The 24,259-nt window shown below is 37.1% G+C and overlaps 1 protein-coding gene across 4 annotated transcripts in view; it reads left to right on the top strand.

Moving 5' to 3' along the window:
- Positions 1-23,677, top strand: part of TIAL1 (TIA1 cytotoxic granule associated RNA binding protein like 1) — a 28,077-nt gene extending 4,400 nt beyond the window's left edge. Inside the window, exons 2-13 of one of the 4 annotated variants that reach the window (XR_015773220.1) lie at positions 2,333-2,429; positions 5,654-5,803; positions 6,101-6,155; positions 6,466-6,553; positions 8,439-8,514; positions 10,449-10,557; positions 10,840-10,935; positions 11,020-11,104; positions 11,396-11,519; positions 11,991-12,130; positions 13,000-19,807; positions 22,417-23,677. Coding sequence is in view for 3 of the 4 variants with exons in the window: in XM_005520792.2 (XP_005520849.1) it covers positions 2,333-2,429; positions 5,654-5,803; positions 6,101-6,155; positions 6,466-6,553; positions 8,439-8,514; positions 10,449-10,557; positions 10,840-10,935; positions 11,020-11,104; positions 11,396-11,519; positions 11,991-12,130; positions 13,000-13,117 (1,138 nt within the window). In the remaining variant the exon portion in view is untranslated. Of the gene's footprint in view, positions 1-2,332; positions 2,430-5,653; positions 5,804-6,100; positions 6,156-6,465; positions 6,554-6,590; positions 7,973-8,438; positions 8,515-10,448; positions 10,558-10,839; positions 10,936-11,019; positions 11,105-11,395; positions 11,520-11,990; positions 12,131-12,999 lie in introns of those variants that run through there. The other 3 variants (XM_005520794.3, XM_005520792.2, XM_088059797.1) reach the window with 3 other exon arrangements.
- The last annotated feature ends 582 nt before the right edge of the window (positions 23,678-24,259 follow it).

Below are 24,259 nucleotides of genomic sequence, written 5' to 3'. Positions count from 1 at the left end.
TGGTAATATTGTGCACCAAGGCAGTATTTATCATCTACATTTAGGGAATTAATGGACCAGTAGGATTTCACATCCCATCTGAATCTAGCAGTCAAGGTGGTCCTGATTTTTATGAAAAGGCAGCTTGTTTCATAGCTAAGGTTCGTGATGCAACATTCTCACAACTATCTTGCTGAAGACATGGTGGTATCAAAAAACCACTTAGTATATCTTATATCTTCTAGCAGTTAGTATAGCTTTTCTTACCTTCGTTGAATATATTGCTGAGGAATGGCTTTCCCTGGCCTTTCTTATTTTTTAAATTTTTGTCAGACCAACAGGAATTCTCCAGCTTGATTTTCAGACTTTTTGTGTTTCCCAAATACATGTTAATATTATGCAGAAGAGGAATATGTTTGGTTTTTTTGTTAGTGTTAATTGTACTCTTTACTGTATCTGATTTGCAGTAGAAATAATGTTAATATGACTTCACTGTATTTAATTTCATATCAGTGTTACTGTATCAGTGTGCTGTGAAGGCTCAGTATTAATGAATCCTGTTCTGCAGTATACAGAAGAAACCAGTACTAGCAATAAGCTGATCCTTTATGTTGGAATTCCTACTGGGATACACATTTTCCATCTGATTTTAGTAGTATCTGCAAAGGTTAATATTTCCACTAAAAGCTATTAGTGATTTACAATTTATTCTTGGTGAATGATTAACAAAAATTTAGTTAATATTGCAAAAAAGAAAGTATGGATGAATGTTTAACTACTAAGTTTTCAGGATAGCTGAAAAGTCAGTGAGATGGACAGTTTGTCCTGTAAGGGTTCTTAGAGTTCTGCAGTTTTTAACTTCTCTACTGAAAAGCTTCATAACAATACAGGCTTCTGTTAATGACTTGTGTTAATTCATAAGTATTTAATAAGAAACTAACGAGTACATGAAGGATTTTAGTGGAGGTTCTGTATTCAGGTGATACTTCAGAAAATCACTCTGGATCTTGTAGCTTTGGAGTCCTGCTGAGAAAGTGCAGAATTGCCCCACAGTTGCTGAAAGAAGAACAACATAAACAAACATCTGTTGATAACATTGTGTGATGTTCTGATGAAAACAAACAGTGTCCTTTTTAATTTTGCTCATCCAGATGAAAGTCCAGCTGTCAAACACAAAATTTGCTTTTCAGAAATTTCAAGGGTTGCCTCTCAGAGCAATTTCAGAGCACACCTTTAGTTAACTCAAAATAAATTTGTGAGCAATAAGAAACGCTTGTTCACATTTATGTTCACTGTATTAACAGGCCAGGCTGACTTTAGTTTGCAGTTTTATGACGTTCTGTAACTGACCAGAGTAAAATGAATAAAATCTATATTATTTCAACTTTTAAATCACAGAAGGTTCTGCTTATCTTACTGGTTGCACTTGAATTCTTTATGTCTTGACAGGCTTATTTGTAAAGATGATGAATGTCCCTCTGCTCATGGCTTTTGACATATATTACTGTGACAAGCCTTTCTCATAACTGATTACTTCGTTTACACTTTGATTACAAATTAGTCACATTGTTAAAAATAATTTAGTTTTGCCTTCACGACTTTCTCAGCGATTATTGTGACCTGGTAAATCTAGGACTCTTATCTAAACTTAATAAATACTTCAAAACTTGGAATTACTTCTCAAGATTTACAAACTAACAAAAATCAAGAAGTCAGGGTGGTACTAAAATAATGCTGCCAGAATTTGGGGGGGATATTAACAAAGGTGGGCTGTTGAGATAGATGCTGTACAGTGCATTCCTATGGTAGAATTCTGCATAAATTGCCTTGTCTGTTGGTGAGTGGGCTGGCTTTCCAAATGTTCAGGAAAACAGAAAAGTTGAGTTGGTTGCTTGCAAGGCAGCACAATTTGTCCGAGAGCTGCTCCTGAGCTCATGGGAGTTAGATGTGTGTTTGTACCCAAATTCAGAAGTATTCTTGATGAGATACTCAGTGGGAAGTGAAACTTAAAATATCATTGCCCAATTGGTTTCTTGTTCTGCACAACATTCTTGAGCAATGTTCTTCGTGCTTTTGACATCTCTGTGCCAAGGAAATGATTGGCACTAGGTCATGGTGTCCAGTGTTGTCTGAATTGAGCTTCATTCTCAGTTATGTGGCCAATGTTATAATTTAGAAACAACATGAGTACCGCATTAAAACTATGAAATAATTTGTAAATATTGTCTTTAAGATACCCGAGATGCTTTAAAAGGAGATTCTTTATAATTGATTAAGTTTTTAAAACCATAATTACATTTTAAAAGATGACAATTTCTGGTTTAAAATCTTGGTTTTTTGTTTCCTTGTGTAGCTATGTAGGAAACCTCTCCAGAGATGTGACTGAGGTTCTCATACTTCAGTTATTCAGCCAGATTGGACCATGCAAAAGCTGTAAAATGATAACAGAGGTAAGGCCTTCCACATCTGGGGGGGTAGCAAATAAAATGTAACTTTATCCCAAGTTGTCCAAAACAAACGAAGTTGAGGGTTTCTTTTGACATTACTGGCAGTGGGTTTCTTTGTGTTGATTGTGTTTGGCTTTGGGGATAACTTTTTGCCTGAGAGACCTGGTGGGTACAATCCTGTGCTTTTTGCCTGTAGCCCTGACATACCTTTTATCAGCTGGTGATGAGATCCCACTTTATTTAAAAGATTACCCCCTCTTCGCAGAACCACATTGTTCTGATGATCAGACAACTTATTATTTCAAGTGTTATTCATGGCTGTTCTGTACATTTTTCACTTTATTTGAACATGAGCCTCAGTAACTCTTGTCCCTTTTGAATAAATGGTTCTTTGCTATGGATAAAAAGTAAGAAATTCTTCAAAATAAGTTTGACTCTTCCTCGGCATTTTCTGCACTAGTTCAAATACCTCTTGTCTGCACCAGTACAAATAGCTCTTGTCTGCACCTGTCTGTTCTTAAATTAATTTTTCCTTGAAACAAAGTGACAAAATTTCCATAGTATTCCAGATAAATTCTTTTTGCACAGAGTGTTGGTAAGTATTAATGCTTTCTTATCTCCATTGTAAATACTCTGATACCTTTACAGTTGGCAGCCATTTCTGCAAGCTTTTTGACACATCCTATAAAACTTCTCTCCCTCTGGTATTTTTCCTTCCTTCTACGTTTATAACTAGTAAGCTTTGAGCAGGCAGACTCTAATCTGAACTTCTGCCAGGTTTAAGCTTTGGTTCTTCATCTCTGGTTTCTGTGTACTCTTCATACATTTTTACTACGTCTTATGCTTGAAACTAACTTGTAATTACAGATTTCTTGAAGACAGTTACATTTTTGTCAAGGTTGTTAATGAAAGTATCAGAAGGCAAGTCTTGTGACCAGGCTTCTTCAGGAATGCTACCAGAAACTCCCCTGTGGGCTGCTTCTTTCAATATGTCATGCAGCTTGTTTATTTCTTTATTTTTAGTTTATCATCAACTTGCTGCTTCTTTAATCACTCTCATCTTTGTCTGGACTAATAATTTCCTGTGTGACACTTTTCTCTGCTGCATTTGCTTTAAGTTTATTGGAGAAAAATGACAGAAGGCTGACAGATGACAGTCGTTAGATTTTCTCTGAAGAAACAGTTTTGATTGTCATGTGCTCTACAGACATAAGGTGCTGCTGCTCCCACCTTTGGCTGGGTGAGAGCTGTTAGCATCAGTTTGGTTTCTTGAGGAGCAGGTGAGAAATTCCAGCATTTTTACCTTGGTTGAGGCTTTGTGGTTTTAAGATCTTTCCATAAATGAGACGTCTTCATGAAACAAGTAGATAAACAAAAATTGCTGGCAGCTGTATTCAGTCACACAGAGGTGACTGCACTGGGCTGACCTCAGCACCTGCAAACAAGCCGTCACAGAAGTGCAGGTTGGATTCTAGACTGGCACTGGCCTGCAGCTGTCACAGGATCTGTCCATGGTGTCCATCCTTCTACAGAGCGTGGTAAACCTGCCCTAGGAACTGAGTCATTGTTAGGTGGTTCTTACCATTGTTGGTAACACCATCACCTTTTAAAAACCTGTGATTTTTCCATTTTAGCCAAGCGTACCAAGTCATTATTTTTCTTTTGTAGGGTATGTGACATGAACGCATCAAGTGTTGAAAAATTTCAATTTCTTTTGGGGGTATATAATACTCAGGCTGGTGGCACGCTATTTGTAGATAGTGTGAACACCTAAAGATCTGAGTGTCTGCAAAAGAGATTCTTCTCTTGTTCAGACAAGTTCTCAGAGCTAAAGAAGACCTCCCTACAATCTACAAGTAATGCTGCACTTCAGCTGAAGCATAAACTACACTAAATTTTCTAAAGGAGCCTTAAATGAGTTTCCCAAAGTAGTGCGAGAGGAGGGGTGAATTAAGGCTTTCTTTTTGGGGCATCTGAGGTGAGTGTAGAGAACTTGTGAGAACTTTGTGATTGAAACTTCATAGTCTCAGGTACATTTTCTCCCATTTGTTCATTGTGCATCATTTAGAGGCCCCAAGTACTGACAGTGTTCAGAAGGATGACTTTAGACTCCATGACCATTTTGGGTGTATAAAGGCCTTGTGATCTGTCCAACTGTTGCATCTTGACAGCTTCAGAAGTAGACAGGACTATGTTTGAATCTGTACAATCCAGTTTTAGGGGGAAGGATTAGAATTGTTCATCAATGTAAGGGTGTCTGAGTTATCAGAAATTAAATAGGAATGCTGGAAAAAGCTTCTCTTAGCTTGTGTTACAGGAGTGTTCTACCTGGCACTGGGGGAGGTTGATAGGTGAGAATATTGATGCCAGAACAGTTCTTCTGTGCTAGACCCTTCCCTATCCATGTGAGAAATAACTTGTTTAGGGTAATATTAGTGTTTGTCATCTTTTGGTCTGTGCACGTGATGAATAGTTAATGGAAATGTTTCGGTTAGAGTTCTTTACTCATTACATCTTGGAGGTAGATCAAATCCAGTGTTCAGGTTGGCATTCTCGGCATCCTTTCCACTTGATCAGCTTTTCAGAAAACTCTTCTTTGCACTTTATACTCTGGTATATTTATTACTTCAGTGACCTCTGTCAGTGAGTATTTTTAAAGGTGATTTGATATGCCATCCCACAAAAACAGGTTGTACTCAAGGTTTAACAGAGTTAAGAGTCAATTAATTAATATCCTTTTCCTTCAAACTATTTTGAGTTCTTTTCAAAGGTTATTTCCCAGTTGTTTGCTATGGCATTTTTAACTTGAGACTGACACTGTGCAGCTTCCAGGTTGCTGCCTGCTGGTGGTTTTCAGTCAAATAAAAGGAAAGACTTCCTAAGTAGGACAAGAGAAAATTGGTGAAAATGTGTCTGGGGAATAAACCTTTCTAGCTTTGAGTATATGCATGAGGCAGTTTTGTTCTTCTCTCCATTCTTCCCCTTTTCCCTCCCCTTTCCATCCAGTTTGCAGATCACTTTTCTGATCAGTTATTTTTAGTTCAGTAAACTTCAGTCCTCATTCAAAGCAAGCTATCCTTCAGAAACTGCTAGACCTTTAATAAAAAACCCATCTTAATAATTCTTGCATTTAAGTGTAATGTCAAAGGCTATTTCATAAATCTGATGCAAATCATTCTGAAAGTTTCTAGCTATAAGTAATATATTTTCCTGGATTTTCTTCTCAGCAACCCGATAGCAGAAGGGTCAACTCTTCTGTTGGATTTTCTGTTTTGCAGCATACAAGCAATGACCCTTATTGCTTTGTGGAATTTTATGAACACAGAGATGCAGCTGCTGCATTAGCTGCTATGAATGGGAGAAAAATTTTGGGAAAGGTAAGTTGCTCACATGGTAATCTTAGATTTAAAGAATGTAGATTTGCGTGAAAATATTAATAAAACCACTGAAGATGTTTTACCAAGATTAAATATTGATAGAATAATCTTTTAAAAGTATTGATATGAAAAAGTAAGTCTTGTTTAGGAAATGTATTATTTGTGATGTTCTGTTTATGATGGTGTTTTATATTAAATGATGATTTGTAAACGTTGGAAGTTGTAACCCACCCTTGAATGAACTTATAAAATGTAAGAATTCTGTGAATTTATACTAAATCTTATACTTGTTTTCAGGAGGTCAAAGTAAACTGGGCAACAACACCAAGTAGCCAGAAAAAAGATACATCCAGTAAGTAATGTAATGCCACAGTATCACTTCTACACAAATACTTCACAAAGTGGTAATAATTTATCATAAATGCATTTAAACATATTTTTTCTCCCTCCCATCTAGTGTTTAATAGAATTTTGTGAACTAATTCTTCTGTTTCTGCTTTACACCTGGGGAAACCGGAGTGGACAGATTAAATTGCTGCTGCTCTTCACATGGAATCCTGAGCGTTCCTGTTTCCCAGTGCTGTGTGCAGAGCATCACTTTCTCAGGAGTTGAAACTTCAGATAGCAGTTAAATATTTGATTAGTAAATTATTTATTTTCAGATCACTTCCATGTGTTCGTTGGGGATTTAAGTCCAGAAATAACAACAGAAGACATCAAGTCAGCATTTGCTCCTTTTGGTAAAATATCGTAAGTATCATCATAAACATTTCCATTATCAGTTAGAAAATGTTATAGTGAAAATGTGTTTCTAAGTTGAAATGTTATTTCTTATCTGTTGAGATATTTTTTCTGCTGTTCATATCCTTGTGCTGGGCGGGGGGGTTGCATCTCAGTGTGTTTCACAATGTAAATACAGTAATGTAATTGTGCTCTGGTTTGCTGAAAGCAATGTGCTTTTAATCTAATTTATATGCTAATGTCCTTCAACTTTTTATTAAAATTTAATTACTGCTCAAAGTGTGATTTTTTGATGTTGAGAATGTGTAAAGAGTAGTGACCTGACAACTGGTATATATTGTATCCTGGGTGTGTTTTATGTGCATTTTTGCTGCATTTCATTGGCAGTGTGGAAAACTGGGCAATTGGAATATAATTCTATAAAGCAGCTAGTTAATAACTTGGGAATGTTTTAAAAAAGCTAATACTTAGGAGAATGAAATCTGGTTTTTTGGATGATAATGGGATGAATTACAATTATTATATCTTAAATGAAAGAATGGTGACTTTACAATATGTGCACATTTCTGCCAGTTAAGAGAATGTTTCTTTAAACTTCTCATGGACAATTCAGGTGATACTAAATCACCTGATGTTCTAATTGAACATATTTAACATTACAAAATCCTTGAGAGTGCTAAAGTATATGTGTCCTAAATAGTACTGCTACAAAAAAATCTGTTAATCTTCTATCAGTTTATCTTTATAAAAATCAAAGTTGCACATGAACGTTTTTGTACTACTTTACAGGAATATATTTCTTAGAACAAAATTCTTATTTTTCTCTTGTTCTGTACGCATATTTTTAAATGAATCATAAATCTTATTTCTTACCTCTGCTGTTTTGTTTACTTTGCTTTTTGTCTCTTAATGTGGTAAGTAGTACTGTTTTAAAAATCAATTTAAAAAGAATAATTCAGGTTTCTGTTTCTCAATCTATATTTATACCTGAGACCTGCAGTTTTTCTAAAGTCCAAGTCACAATTAAAAGTAATAGCATTCTGGTTATTTTGCAGAATTGCTCATAAGAATGGACAGGATCTTGAAGGCTAACTGCAAGGAACTGTGCACACTGGAACTCAGTTGTAGATTTTTTCTCATTTCTATTTATTCTTATTATACATTATTTATATATACATATTTTAGTATTTACATTTTAACATTCTATATTCAGTGCAGTTCTATATTTCCAATCATTTTAACTTACTCACTAAAATTTCTGTGTAAATTTGTTGTTTTCGTACTGGTGTGCTTAGCATTGTTGTTAGTTTTATTCTCCTTTCTTAAATTTCTGAAAATGTCAATTTTTCAAAATTTACAGCTACCCAAACTCCAAAATGATGGTAGAGAATTGACCAAGAAAAATAAAGAAATCTGTTAACAGGCCATGTATGCCTTTTAATTCCTATTTTTTCCTCTTTTTCGATTTTTTTAATATTTCATATATTTTGTATCACTAGGCAGAAGACATTTAACTATTTAGAAAATGCATGGTAAATTAGATAGAATTGTTACAGTAATTTATAGAACAGTAAACCTTAGAGGACCCTAGCCAATAGAATATTAGAAAAGGAAACTTTGTTTCTCTTATACTTCAAATTTGAACATTCTAGTTATAGCCAGTATAGGTTATGTGCATAGGTTGCATGTTTATTACATGTTATTTTTTTTGTCCTACTGCTTTTTTCTAACAGGTAAAGAAGCAATAGGGAGAGTTCAGGAATGACTGTAGTTTTAGGGCTAACTGAATTTATAAGAAAAAATTATGCTCACAATACAGTGTGTGTGGTTCCTTTTAGTTTTTATTTTGCAGGTTATCAATACTACCCTCATATAGCTGTGCTTCTTTTCACAGGGATGCACGGGTAGTTAAAGATATGGCAACTGGAAAGTCAAAAGGCTATGGTTTTGTATCTTTTTATAACAAACTGGTGAGTAATCACAATGCAGGTTTAAAATAGTTCCTATTTTCCATTTTTAGTTTTGCCTGTTTATGTATTCACTGTTTATTAGACTTCACCCTAAACAAATTTACATGTACAGGAGCTGTATGTATGTTTAGGACAGCATGAGGAAACTGTGAATCATTTTCCTTAAATATTTTGCATAGGAAAAACACACAGTTTCAGGATTTTAGGCACATAAAGCCTGTTTGTGTGGTCAGAAGTCCTACATGTCAGATCTCTTTTGATGTTCTATAACAGTTACCTGGAGCTGTCATAATCAGAGAAAAAAATTTTAATTTCTTCAGATTTGCCAATGCCATAAGATACTGCAATCGAATGCCTTGATTAATGTATTTTTCCAGTTACACTTTCTTTGTTCTGTGGTGCGGCTGAAAAAGCAAGGAGTAGCTGTTATTTCCTTGTACCACTCTTCCCTCGTCATACAGTTGTGTTTGGTTCCTGTGACCTGAGGGGAACTGCAACAGTCATGGAATAAAAGTTATTGGATTCTTTTCAGACCGCACCCTTAAAAACTCCAATTTGAAATTTGTATTCATTCTACGAAATTACTGGATGAATTCTAAACATAATACTAAAAAGTACTCTAAATTTAATGTCCTGATTGCTGCTCATTCCCATAGCAGCTGCACCTGTAGGGTTATGGTGTGACTGTTCTGAGCTGGTACTTCAAGGCCTGTTTGTCAGAGTGTATCATTCTGTTAGATTTGGTGAAGTGAGATATGCTCCCAGACTTCAGGTACTCCAGCCTGAGTTCTTAATGCATAACACAGTTAAGAGAAAAATAAACTCCTGCATTGGACTGCATCAGTTATGGCTTGGGCTCTGCTCCATTTTTGTCTCAGCTGTGATCCTCAAGCAGGATAGCAGAAAGATTCATCAGAGAGTGTTTCCTAGTCAATTCATTATGTATTCACCATGTTTTAGGAGCCATGGGTGTTCTAATCAATTGGGGTCGTTTGGTTTTGTCTTCTAGATTGGGTCTTCCTTTTCTTATTGATCATCTTTTGAAATTTCATTTTTGTATTTCTGTGTTTTCAAAATGGGTTCTCAATATAATTAAAACTAGAAAGATCAAGGTCCTGAGTTTGAGAAGAGAATTCTAGCTAGGAGCAGCTCACCTTTAACTTGTCTACATTTTCTTTGTCCCTTGTGCTTGGCAGTTTTTTCTTTAAGCTTCATGCCCTTGGAAAAGCATTTCAAATATGCATTATTTGCTGTGCCTGCCTTCTTCCAAAACAATTGAGAGGCAAATTGCTTCTTGAAGCTGTTAGCAAACTTATCCTTGCTTACCAGATGTTTCTGTTTACACTGTGAACTCAAAGATTGTCTTCAGTTTCATATTCAGGATTAAAAGTGGGCCATGGATTCTCATGTGTAAGAATTTAACATGTAGAGAACTTAAAAAGCATCCATTGCACACCTCCAGGAAGCAAAAGAAACATTTAATGATTTAATTTAATTTAATGATAGTTGTTTTATTTCAGTGATTGGTCCTGACATCTTTGTGACCTTTCCACTTTCTTGGGCAGCTTTTGAACATTCTATTTCAGATGCTTGTATAGTATATGTATGTATGGTATAAATGTGTGTATGTGTACATGTATATATGTGGCATATATGCAGGTAGTGTATATATATATTATTGCAGTTGGCTTCTAACCTGTGTAGAAAATGGGTGGGAGGAAGTTTTTGCCAAATTGCCTCTGAGGGCCTTCCCTGTAACCATGTTAATATTCATGTTAATTAATGTTTGCTTGCTACGATTGTTCAGAATTTCATACTCTTCTGGTACTGTTACTGGTTTTGTCAGTGCAATTAACTGATAATCAAGTATTGGGAGTAGATTTGTACGTGGTTTTTGTTTGGAAGCGCTACAATCTCTGTTTTAATCTCTTCAGGATGCAGAAAATGCTATTGTACACATGGGAGGCCAGTGGTTGGGAGGCCGCCAGATCAGAACTAACTGGGCAACAAGGAAACCACCAGCCCCCAAAAGTACACAAGAAAGTAAGAGCTTCATGTCATGCTGTGTTGTGTTTGCTGTCTTTTCACTGTTCAGTGGGGGAATAAAACACAAGCCGAAATCATGTCACCTAAATCACATACTAGCTTGCCTTCCAGATCTTGATTAGAATTTTTTGGTATGTTGTATCAGCATAGCGGTGGCACTCCTGGTGTGTCATAAAATATTGAATGTGTTTGTTAAATGTGAAATTCATGCTTGTGTATGAGGTAAGTGTCTGGGTTACAGTCAGCCCACTGCTGAAAACCAGCCTTCTCTCTTTATAGATAATACAAAACAGTTGAGATTTGAAGACGTAGTAAATCAGTCAAGTCCAAAAAACTGTACTGTGTACTGTGGAGGAATTGCCTCGGGGCTAACAGGTATGAAGTGTTCTCTTATTTCTTATTATTGAAACTTTTTGGACACCAGGATGATTACTAATTAAAAAACATCTTACTTTGTAGATCAGCTTATGAGACAGACTTTTTCACCGTTTGGACAGATTATGGAAATAAGGGTGTTTCCAGAAAAAGGTTACTCATTTGTCAGGTATGGACAGAGGAAGCAAAATCCCTGGGTCTGTGCATGTAGTAATGCTTCATCTCTCTATAATTTCACTTGATTGAACTTGTCCTGATACAATAAAGGTTGTCACCATATATTCATAGAATAATTTGGAACTTGTAAAAAGGGCCACCAACATTTTTATCTGAGAAGATGAATGTTTGTGAAAGCAGATGTGTTTCTCTGGATTTCCTGTATGTATAGAGTCATGGTTTTTTAAGTAATCAGGTGGAAGTACTGTAAAACATAACATTAGTTTGTTTTTACATTTTGTAGGTTTTCAACCCATGAAAGTGCAGCACATGCTATTGTTTCAGTTAATGGAACCACAATTGAAGGACATGTTGTTAAATGTTATTGGGGTAAAGAATCCCCTGATATGACTAAAAACTTCCAACAGGTAACTGTACTTAACCTTTTCTTTGTATTACAAAAGCAATTGTGTTTACACCTGTAATGACTTCCCAGTTATAATGGCTAAATTTTGTCGTGGAGTTCTTATGAAGTTCCATGTTCTGTCTCAGTTATGTTCCAGTTCATCAAATTGGGCTAGTGATTTTGATGGAATATCTGTTACTGTCTTCTGGATATGATCCAAGATAGGGAGAAACTTTGAGGTAATTCTAATTCTTGCTGTTTTGCTAACTGCAGATTAGGTGGCTGTCCAACCAAAAATAGTCTTTGGGGTTTCAAGCACACACAAATACATTTTTCAGTGCAAGGATCTAATTAAGTCATAGTGACATCTTATTTTTCAGACCTCATTATTGCTTGTTTTAGCTCTCTGATTGATATAGTCAAAACTTTGCCTTCAGCAGCACAAATAAATCATCTCTAGAACCTGAAGTACAATGGATTATTCTTTCTGCAGGTGGATTACAGTCAGTGGGGACAATGGAGCCAAGTATATGGAAATCCACAACAGTATGGGCAATATATGGCTAATGGGTGGCAAGTACCATCGTATGGAATGTATGGCCAAGCATGGAATCAACAGGGTTTTGGAGTAGAGTGAGTAATTATATTTAATTTTTTTAGAATATTCCAAGAATGCTGTATCTTAAGTTTCAGGTTCATTTAGGTCAAGGATTGCACAAAGTTTCAAACTTTAAGGGGGGCTCCTTTGTGCTTGAAGTTTATTTTCAGTGCTTGCCATGAGCAGATACTGGGGTGAGTCACTCTGACTTGTACCTGATGGCACATTTCATGTGTGATGGAGGCACAAAGATCACCCAGTGTGGTAAAGTTTTGGGTGGTGGTCTGGTATCTAAATATATTCTGGATTCTGACTTGAGGTGGTGAGTCTGAGCCAGGAGCCCTGATATTTGCCTCCAGGGAGAGAAGGAACTAGACACAGACACTTTTAACTTGTGCAGTTACAGAATTTGGGTGGGCTTTAAATAATGGATCTCTTGAAGACTGGAGTCCTCACACAAACTTTGTTTTAACATAATTTTAAAATAACTTTTTTGCCTAGTTCTTCATTATCTGGTGCCAGTTAAACATATTAAGCCCTGATAAACCTATCACTGGTGTTCATGCCCATGAGGTATTGGGTATTTCTTGCATTTCTGCATCACTGATGTTGAGTTCCAGCCACACCTGTGTGTGTTCATGCCTTTGGAGGCAGGTGCCATATCCAACTGGTACCCAAGGTTTGTGGGGTTTTTTCTCCTTTGTTCTTAAAAAGCTCGTGATATTTTCAGGAATCACATGTTGTAGAGCTTAACCTGAATTACTCATTAAAAAGAAGAAAATGTTCTATTTTGATACAAGTAGTTGTGTAGGAAGTATGTTTTTATGTTCTTTTATTTATTTTTTTATTATTTTTTTTCGTTTGCTTTTCACCACTTTTTTTAACCATCCTGTTTCTTTTTAAGCCAATCTCCATCTGCTGCCTGGATGGGTGGATTTGGTGCTCAACCTGCCCAGGGACAAGGTGCTCCTGTAATACCTAACCAAGCTGGATATGGTATGGCAAGCTACCAAACGCAGTGAGCTGGGACTCTGTTTAAAAGTGTGTATTTCATGATAGGCTGCAGTTTCCAGTGACATTCTGAAGACTGGAATGTAGACAATGAAAAAAAAAAAAAAGAAAATATTTATTTTAAAAATGGAAATGTTTGGAACCTTTAGCACAGCTTTGCTTTGGTGAAGGACACAAATGTCTTCTAGTTCTGCCTTTTTAAGTTTTTGTTCATGATGGATATGAACATGTTTTTCTTTGTGTACAAAAATTAAAAATAAAGTCAATAAAGACAATTCTGACTACAAATTTTGATATAGTAGGAGACATGGCTAATGAATTTGATCTTTAGGTTACCATTCCTTTTTTTTTTTTGTTTTGTTTTGTCTTCAGTGTTTTATATCATTGTGCTTTTAAGAGAAATGAAATGAAAAACAGCGAGTTGCTTTTAGTTGAACACACATCCTGAAATAAACTGTGGACCAATCACTACAACCTGCGAGACAGTATTGAGTTTTCAAGAAACCTATGGACATAGCTCAAAGTATATGTAGGTCTTGGAATAATTTTTTTTAAAAAATATTTAATTTTTCTACATGCTTACAGAAAACAACTGATACAATGAATAGTTCAGTCTGAAATGGAAAACAGTACTGTCTGAGAAATTTCACATAACTTTTACTGTCCACATTCAGGCACACGCTGAATCTTTTCAGAGCTGGTTTGCTTGTTAAAACTGTAGTAGTTTACATTTCATTTTGAGAAGTAAAAGCGTTTTTACAAGTATATTGTTTGAATTCAAACCAGACAGTCATACTTGGGCTTTTACATGAAGTTTGAAGGCTACACATTGTAAATATTTCATAATTACAGTGTTTCAAAAGCATGCTCAAACATAGAAGTAGCAATGTAATTATTCAAATACTTAATATACCCTACTGCTTTAAATGCAGTAGATTGACAAGAATGTGCAAGACTGACATTTCCAAAGTTGGCTATTATGTAAAGTTACATAAAGAACTATAACAAAGAGCCTTAATTTTAATTTCATAAATCTTTAATGCATCACCTTTTTGTCATTAGAAATACAAATTTTTTGCTTTACATTATTTGGTATGTAAATACCTTGGTTAACAACCTTGTAAACCTATTTCAAGGTTATTATAAGTTGTATAGTATCTTGAGTGTTTTGAAAAATCTTGATGTTTTTTAAGTCTAGAAATATTTTGCCCAAGAATTTTTTAACAAGATTGTTAAAAACATCTTATTTTAGAGAATATTCAATGTGCCATTTGGTAAATGGAGATGCAGTTGAAACAGTACACTGAGTTGTGACTTATTTTTAATTAAAGTTTTTTGTCTTTATGGGTGGTTTGCATGTGATGAACCTGTACAGAGGCTGGGTTGTTTGTGTACTGAGTGTGTAAATGGATAAATCATGAAGATGTTTAAATGGTATACTTGGGTTATTTCTGAATTATTTTATGGATACATTGATATAAACTGCCTCAATAAATTTGAAGTTGAAAATGAATGTAAGTTAGATATAAGTAATGTGTCCTCCCTGTGACAGCTAGAGGGTGCAAATGCCTCAGCTGTAATCTGGAATGCTGAGGCAGGCACGGTTGGAAGGGAAAGAGTAGGATTTGCAGTGGCAGTTCAGTGAAGCAAACTTGCATTTTAAAAGAAGCAAAGTTTGGTTTTTAGAGATGGTAGTTCTAAGTGAGTGTCTGAGAAGCTGTATATTTTCTCTTTCCTGCTTCTGACCATGCAGGTGTTGCGAGGTAGAATAGTCTGTTTTGAAATGGAGATTTGCAGTTGTGTTAAACCCAGCCAGGTTGTGCAAATAACTACACTTATTGCTGTAGCAAATCACATGAGGGTTTTCTTTCCTCCTCTTTTATTGACGTGTGAAGTAGTACCTTGACTTTTAGATCAGGTTGAAAGTGAGATGTACTGGAAGAGCAGTTTAGTCAGTTGGCTCAGCTGCACCAGAGGTACTTGTGACTCTGGGCATCTAATGCATGCAATAATGACTGAAGTTAGTGTGGAACCGGGTGCTCGTGCTGGCAGAATTGGCCCTTTATCTCCTTTTCTCCTGTATGGTATCTGTAGTGTCTTTCTGCTCAAGATAGGACTCTTGTTTTTCTATACATTTTGTACATATGTGTATATCTACGCGAGGATCGGCCTATACATTGTAGTTTGGAAAAACCTCACAAGTAAGTCTGTGTTTTTGTTACACTCAGCCGGTTTAAAAAGTCACGAGACAGTAGAGATACAAATTGTGAGTTCCTTTAGGATTTCTTAGACTTCACTTGAAATCTGGGGTTTCTACATCCTTCTAGGTGTTTGCCATATGGCTGTTCTGGGTGCATGCTGGTGTGGAGGCAGTTTGTTCTTTAGGCGCTACTGAAGATTTAGATGATGCAAGTACATTGCCACATAAATGCCCATATAAATGGGTGTGAGATTAAGGCAGTGATCTTTCAGGTCTCAATGTGTAGATCACTTTAAATCTGATTATTTAATATGCCTGCTGTAGAGCTGGGCCGTACCTGACCTGTATTTCAGGATGAAAGATAAGATATTACCTTCTGATTTAAGTCTTTTGTCATTGATTTTTATACAGCTTTTCTGTAATGGTGATATTTCTTCGCAGACTGCTCAAGGTGTGAGGGTCTCCAGTGTCCTTTAATGTTTCTCTAGCACTGCGAGGAAGAGTTGTAAATTAGATTGCTTTTTACTCAGTAGCATTCATAAATGCATCACTGACAATTTTTTGGCACCAAAGAGCCTCTTGCACCATACTGCTTTTATGAGTGACACTTACACTGTTGTAATTTCTCTAACTACAGAAATTGACCACTACCTAACCCTTACCACTAGGATTTGGATTTCAGAAACTGATTTATTATGGCTTAAGTTGATGCGTGCAACCTAAACCAAGGTTGTAATCTGCATTTGCAGAAAATGTTCAATAAAAGTGGAACATGATAAAGGGCTTATCCTGTATTTGTCATCTGTCAAAGCATTGTCCCTCTTTGCTGTAAAACTGACAACAGGCAGACAAGGCTGAACTTGTAAACTATGCACTTGCAATCATGTAAAAGATGTTTTATTTAAAAAATTTTCATGCAAAATCATTTTGTATTTTGCAGAGTTGCAGTAGTCAGGCTGTAAATCTAAGGTTACGTGTAGCTTCTCATCAGTCCTGCCTCCTTGTGTATATTTGCTAACAATTTTTAGACATACTCTTCCTGCAGAACCTTCTTCTTACTAAGATAACTTCATGAGAAGCAATTCACTGTACCAGAACCATTCCTTTCATTTCACTCAAAAAAGTCTCACAGTGAATAAGGCTTAGTTTTGCAGAAAAATAGTGATTTGTTTTTCTTGTGTTTGTACACAAGGAAGCAGACTTAAACTGTATGGACATGATTAGTGTCTGATACTTCTTAATTATCTGACTGTTTTTGAACAAGGGCACAAGTGTTTGTTTTAATCACGTGAAACTGTTTCCTGGTCAGCAATAAAAGATTTTGTTGCACTGTTCTTACATTGCAAGATACAGGCAATCTTTTGTTCAGTAAACTTACAAAAAATGGATGGGGTTTGTGAAGAACTGCCTTGTTCCAGCTTGAATTTCATATATAGATATAATCCGGGATCTGGATTGTGAGTGTAAGAGCAAAAGAAGGTTCTCTTGAAAGTGAGTGAAAATTTATTTGTTCTGATCACATGTGGTGCCTGTCCCACATTGATAAATTTAAGGGTTTCACTATGTAATGAAGTTTCTGTTCGTAAAAAGGCAACTGCAAGGCAGTAGCTTCTGGGAAGGTCTTTGTCGTGTTTCATTTCAGCTGACTTCTATGAATCCAGTTGATTGTGTAAAAAAAACCCCTTAAAAGTTGTTGTGCTTTTCAGTATCACATGGATAAAATCCCATCCTGCTGTACTATAATTTCAAATCAAAGAAAATGCTGAAGTGTTTATTGAATGTTTTACTTGAAAAAGAAACAGGACTTCATGTTGACAAGTGAGCACTGATTGTGTTGTCCTTGTGAGGCTGTGTGCTGATGTAGATCATGGATATGTGAATGACATGCTCTGCTCACTGACATTTAAAGGGTAATGACTCAAAACGTTAATTTGACATCAGTAATGATTATTTGAATACAAGTTATTCTTGCTTAAATACACAGCTCCTTATGCTTTGATTAAAGCTGATCTGAATCTTACTGGTTATTAAAGTATTCTTGATACGCTGTGGGAAGAAACATGGCTTTGCCTTCTATCTTAGTGTTGAAACTGTCAATAAGGCATCAGAGTTGCACAGACTGTTTTTTGTTTAGAAGAAAAACACTTAATGGAGTTGTCAGGGAATTCAGTGTAAACTGCCTTTTCTGTACTGATGGATGATGGTATTTGAATGTTTCCCTTGTTAAACAGTGGCTCAGTTACCATTCCTTGCATGAACCTGGTTCTCACAGATCCCAGATTCTCAGCAGCTGTCTTTCCCAGCTGCTGGCATGGAAGGGAGGAGGAGGAAGGGGAAGGATGGTGAGAAGAGGTGGTAGAGCCCAGTGTGCCTGGTGCAGCAGCAGCAGCAGTGCCAAGGCAGATTGTCAAACACATTTAAGATCACAACAGGTTTACACAGACACTGCAGCAGTACCCCGAGGGTTGTAACCATTCAGACACAAACTTGTTTCTTCTGCTTGCTTAAAATAATACAGCTTTAAAATTACAAAAGTAGAAACCACATAACCTCTTTGGTTCCTCAGACAATAGGTGCATATTAATCAACCAGCCTAGAACACTGAAGGTGACTAAACAAATAAAGGAGAAAATTGCATTAAGCATCTGAATTTGTAGACTTTTGCTTAATGTAAATGTCATAGTTTGGCATTCTGTTGCATGTCTATATTGACCTTTTTGTTTGTATAATTGAAGTAGTTTCAGATATGCACAGCTGGTTGTTGAACATCTTCCTGTCCTTGACAACTTCTGGAACAGGGATGGATAAGAACTAAGAATTGTAGGTCTACCACATGAAACACTGGATAGTGCTCACATTTCCTGGATGGAAATTGACTTACTAGAGCCAACTGTGTAGAAGTATAAATATCATAGGGGATGATGAAAAGCTGCTGTCCTCCATTTGAGTAGCTAGTTCTTTGACCTTAATAAATGAATAGTTATTACTGGGCTGCTGTTCCATGAAAAATGCCCTTCATGGGTTTTTTCCATTCAATGGGGCAGATCTTTTTCACTCCACAAACAATTTGTCTCCTTTAATACTGGGTTGTCAAGTGTGATGGGAAAGACCAATTGATACAATTTATTGCTTATTCTAAATCTTCCAACTCAGGTACTGACTTGGGGGAAAATTATCCTCTTAAAGTTATTAAAAGGACTATTTAATTTTGCAGTATACCTTTGTAGAACCATTTCTACTTGAGTTTTACATGCACCAGAAAGCACAAGAAGTCTACACAAATAGACCTTGGACTCAACTGCTTTGAGCTGCTGTTCCATCCTACAGCTCCTGCACCAGACCTTGTTGTACAGTCAAAGGCTGGAAATATTTATGCCTTACTCCTTGCTTTGGTAAATTGCAAAGCTTGTGTTCTGTACAGAATAAATCTGTTCTCTGTATTTGCAAGTACTCAGAGAAAGCGGAGGTGCAATGTTTTCTGAACTCCAGCTATCTTGGTGTGAACTGGGGCTTCTTTCATTTGCAGGTACATGCTGTGGTTTTGTAGGAGGAATTTGTGTTTGTGACATTATCTAGAAACATGGCTGATTTTAGACTAAGAAAAATAAAATTTGAATGTTTCTAGGACAATATTCCTAGGTGAATCTTGCCTCCTACTCGGATTTATGTATTCTATGAAACAAGGATATGAAGGTCCAAAAACATCTCTCAAATTATATGGATATAATGGATATTTTCATAAGGGAACAAATCTATATAAACTCGCAGTATGCATATAACAAGATCTTGTTCCAGAAGCGTAACGACTGTTCCCATGTATTGCTGATACATTTTGAAACAGTTGATACCTGAGGTCAGAGGATCAACAGATATTGCTGAAGTATACTGCATTTTGAAGACTTAAGGTGAATACACAAGGTGATGCTGTGTTCACAATGACTTCTGAAAGAGTTTCTTCCAGCACCTCTTTGTTCTGTGGGTTTTTATGGAAGAACACAGAAACTGTCCTACAAGATGTATGCATAGAAATTTGCCAAGGTATGTGACATTTTACTTTGAATTCGTGTTCCAAGGTCACAGTGTCTAGTGCCAAGTGTCTGACAAGCTGCATGACTTAGGAGTTGATTTTTCCTTGAAATGCTTCTACAGCAAAACCTTACTGAAAGGTATTTCTGGAGTTTCTCCTGTCTGTGACTTCTGAGTAAAAGATGAAAGATACTTGTTTGAGGGATCTAGGTATGGCTGAGTTTACTGAGGCTGTAGAAACAGACATTCCTTTGTAATTATTTTCACTGTAGAAAATGCCTATGGATACTTGAATTGTGAGTTCTGATTCAGTTATTGTCAGGGCCATGCATGGCTCATTTCCCACACCCCATTTTGCTGTGTTTCTCACTTTAATTGTGTTTCTAGTCAACAGGGCTGTACTTGCTTTTCATGCACCAGGAGACAAGCCTGTTGTATTTGCATCTGGTTCTTAGCAGAAACACACTGACCTCAGGTATAATTTTTAATATTCCCCTGTAATCCAAAAATCTTTGATTTCTGTTCTCTATACCTGTTCTAATATTTATAGATGGGTGTTGAAAGCATGTGTTAAGTATATTTTTTTTTTTTTTATCTTCAGGTTCATACCAGACTGAACAATTCACAAAAGCTGGGTTTCCTTTACTCCAACCCCCATTCAGTCCTACCTATGTGTAGTCCAGAAGGACTTAGAATGCTTTTAAGATTTTGATGATGATTTCTTATTTCATTTCTGGTTGAATATATGAATATTTTACCAAGTCAAGATTTTTATTGCTGTGTAATTGCTTATTGAAAACCATTTCTTCATCTCAACACTTAATTCATGGTGCTGCTTTATTTTCTGAAAGCTGGTTTTAAGTCCTGTAGGTAAAAAAAAGGCATTTGCCTTTGACATTTAAAGGCAGTATAAAAGGAAAATTCAATTCTTTCTTCTTCATAGAACAAAGTTGAAGAAAAAAAAAGTGGTTTAACAATTAGGTTGTTACGCATTTAATATTAATCTAATGAAACATTTTCTTCCCTGTCAGTTGCAAAGAGCATAAAAGTGTGAAAAAATCACAATCACACTTAGATTTCAAGTTTTGAAACACTTGGTCTTGTTTTTTGCTGAGTGCAATTTATGAAGATACATAGGTGTAAGTAATGTAAGGTAGGAGCACTACTGGAGTTACTCAGCCTGTAATTCAATTTCTACATGTTTTAATTCACTGCCAGAGTTTTGCAGTCTGTGTTTTGGCTCACATAAGGCTGTTGGAGTTGGAGGTACTGAGGAATGTTCCACAAGATTAGGGATAAAAGTTGACCCTGTGAACCTCCTTATACTAGAAAGTATTACAAAGGAGTGAGTCAGAGCTTTCTGTGAGTTCAAAGTGAGGAGTGCTGGACAAATTCCCCTGATTTATTTAGGCAAGCCTGAAATAGAATATGATTTTCTACAAAAATTCTCTTCAAGGCTGTTTTGTGCTGTGTACCTTGCAGGAAGGTTATGTTTAGATTTATTCTGTGTCTATTTTATTGAAAGATTAAAACCTTTTATTAATCTGCTGTTTTACTCTGGTATCGGTGAACCTTCAGTCAGTAACTGCATTTAGCTAAGACTTACAAACCGTGGTTTGAAACTAAAAATGGTTTGTTGGTTTAAGGTTAATCAAACTCAAAAGTGACTCTTGGCTTTGAACTGTGAAAAACCACCCCAGATCTCAGCACTGCTCCTCTGGAAGGACCATGGTTAACTGCGCTGTGCTGTGTTCTACCAGCCGGTCACTCAGTGCTTTGTGGTGAAACTGAAAATGTCTGTGCCAAAGCATTTAGGTAAAAACCCCATAAATCTGAGTCCCTGCAGGCTCATGATACTCTCTGCATTTCAGCATTGGCTGATGTGGAAGGAAAAGCTTTCAGGCCGTGTTTGCCAGCCCATCACGAACATCAAGATGTTAAGATGAACACGGATGAAGTTTGAAACCTGCTTTTGTTGAACCTGTGGTACTCTGAACAGTCTATGATTTTTGTGCATGAATTCTTGATGAAAATGCCTCATTTTCTGGCCAGTGTTTAGTTTGCAGCGCAGTATCTAGTCTTATTTTCTGCCCTTAACCTTTTAAAGTCTAAAATCCAATTTTAAAGGGCTGGGGTTTTTTGTAGAGAAAAGAGTTTCCTACTTTGAAGGCCTCCTCTCCTCATTGTTAACATTTCTAATTTTAAATTCTTATAATCACATAAGTAAGTTCCACCTCTACTGAGATCACTTGCATTATGTTGATGTAAATGAAATCAGGTTTAAATCATGAGTTGGGGTTCTCATAATCTGTTGATTAATTTTGAGTCTTTCATCTGCAGTTTAGCGTTGAAATGAGCTGTGCATTTTATGAATTTTCTGTGGTGTTATTCATAGCTCAGCATGTTCCAGAATAGATTTTTGCAATGGCAACAGCTAAGCACAACTCCTTTAATTTCTTTTCAAATCCAGCTATTTAAATTTAAGTAAAATTACTCTTCAGAATACAAGTCAAATTTTAAAATAGAATCTTTGTCTGAAATCACATTATCAATCGTGTGTCTGCCTTTTTGAGTGTCTTGCACATTCTCTTTCCCCCTACACATACGCACACCTGTTCCTGCTGGTGTCAGTGGGAAATTTGCTGTATTTTATCCAAATTCAAGGCTGCCCTGGTTTGGGATGATAAGCAGCCCAAGGCTTGCTCTCACACCCTGTGCTAACAAGTCATGCATATGCAGAATGAAGCAGGACTATACTCAAAAGCTTTCAGGGTCACTTTTAAGCACACTTGACTATTTTAACAGATTTCCACTTTAATGGTACCCAGTTCCTTAGGTGTGAGTGCAATGACGGTAAGTACTGAGAGCACGCCATCCTCTCTGTATTGCCTGGCCCGCAGCCAGAGGTTATGGAACATGTGTGGGGGTTGATTTTTAAGGGAAATGTTGCCTTGTGAAATTAAGGAAAATCTGGTAAAAAAGTGATGCAAGGTCTAAAAATCAATGTAAAAACATAGAGATGTGGCATGTGGACACTGACACAATTTGAATTAAGTCTTAATTTGCTGTATATGGGTGTTGCAGCTTATCTGTGGAAAAAGATGAAAAAAAACACCAGCAAATGAGCCATGCCTGAAAATCTCCACTGAATTCACCTGGAAGGAAAATTTCCTGAAGTTGTTTTGTCTGATGAAGCGCTGGGTCTTGAACATGAGAGCAGAACACACAGAGCAGCATCAGGAATACAGAGCGCAGGCACTGGTGTGCCCACCTGGGATTCTGCCTCTACAGGAAACGGGGCAGAAACAGATCTTGGAAACATTTGTATCAAGGAGGGGAAAGGAACCCAAAATCTTGGATTCTAGAGGTCAGTTTGTGGCAGATCTGTAGGTCAGATTTCCTGTTACATGAATGGACAAGGAGCTGGGCTCTCTTGGGTCTGCTGGAGACACCAGCACAGGCACTGTGAGCACAATCTGATCTCCAAACATTCTCCCCGTTCTTGTGTACTCCCTCAGCCCCAAATCCTTGACATTAAGTCTTAAAGCTTCTTGTCAGTACACTGGCTCAAAGATGATGTATTTGTCCTAGGAATATGAGATCCTAAGACTTAAAATAGAAACTTTGGGCTTTGTGACCTGATTCTGAAAGAAAAATAAGATCTGGTGATGTCTGTACTGCTTCAGTGTAAATGTTCTGCCTGGAATACCTGTCACTAGTGGATATGTCTTAAAAATACTTAGGGAAGTGCATGTCCAAGCTGTCTTCTCCCACCCTGCTCCTTTCCCATGTGCCTCTCCACGTGCTTTACCTCTCCCAGCTTTGCCCCTCTGGGGCCTGCTGCTGCTGGGTGTTACACCCTGCTCTTCTGGTGCTTGCACAGAATTTCCAGTTGTGTCCCAAATGTTGTGCCTGTCTCACACATCTGCCTGGAAACACCACGTGCAGCTGCTGAGCAGTTCCCCCAGCAGAGCAGCAAACTTTCATATTTTTTAATCCTCTCAAAAAGCCAAGAAATCTTTACCAGCTAACAGCTTTTGGCCTTGGTGCAAAGGCAGAGGTCCAGGGGTGCAGGCCAAATCCCTTCAGCTGGAAGGTATTGTGCTGTTGTTTATTTTGGAAGCACAAATGCAATTGATTCTTGCATTCAGTCTTCTGGTGTCACCAATTCCCAGGAATGAGATCTTGGCCTTGTGCATGTAAGTGGAAAATATCCATAATTTTCAGTGAGATGGGGAGCCCATCCAAGTTCCCTCTGTGAACAGGGCTTAGCAATGTGTTACTGTGCGTTCAGGATGGGATTTGGCTGAGGTGGAAATAAAACAACTGTTGAATTGTCTGCTAGCAGTGGTTTCTGTGATTTTTTTTTGTGTATTGGTGATATTTCCAGTGGGATTTAAGTGCTCCCATTGCCTCCCACTACTGTTTTGCTGAGGTAATTGTCTGTTTGATGGCTTGCAGCTTTGTCAGAATTACACAAACTTCTCACATGCTGGATTTTTGAACAAATATATTGGTAAAAACGTTATTTCTGAAAGTGAAAGTACCTTTGTTAAAATTGTAATTACGCTTTTCTGTTCAGAAATAATTGTCGTTCCAAATGTTGGAAGAGCAAAGGAGTCACTCCAACACGAGCAGCTCGGCGTGTCTGTTTTGGTAAGACGGGACAATTTCATGGAGGTGCCCGTTTTGGGAAAGTGTTTTTGCTTCTTGCACCTGCTCCAAGGTGGCTAGAGCAAAGACAGGAGGGTGGCTGGTGGCTAATGCCGGGGGGGGATAGGGGACACTGCTATCTATCCCGTGTCCACGAGCACGATGTCAGCAGCAGACGAGGAGCAGGGGCTTGAGCCGGGAAGAGTTAGAGGAGGAATGGACGAGCAGGGAGGCGCACGGAGATAGCAGGGCTGTGAGAGAGGGGCGCCATGGC

Source organism: Pseudopodoces humilis, chromosome 9 (assembly GCF_049639895.1).
Source record: "Pseudopodoces humilis isolate 2021_Gansu_Grassland_sample_001 chromosome 9, ASM4963989v1, whole genome shotgun sequence".
NCBI lineage: Eukaryota > Metazoa > Chordata > Aves > Passeriformes > Paridae > Pseudopodoces > Pseudopodoces humilis.
The sequence above is the reverse complement of the archived record's forward strand: the minus strand, read 5'-3'. Positions and strand labels throughout refer to the sequence as shown.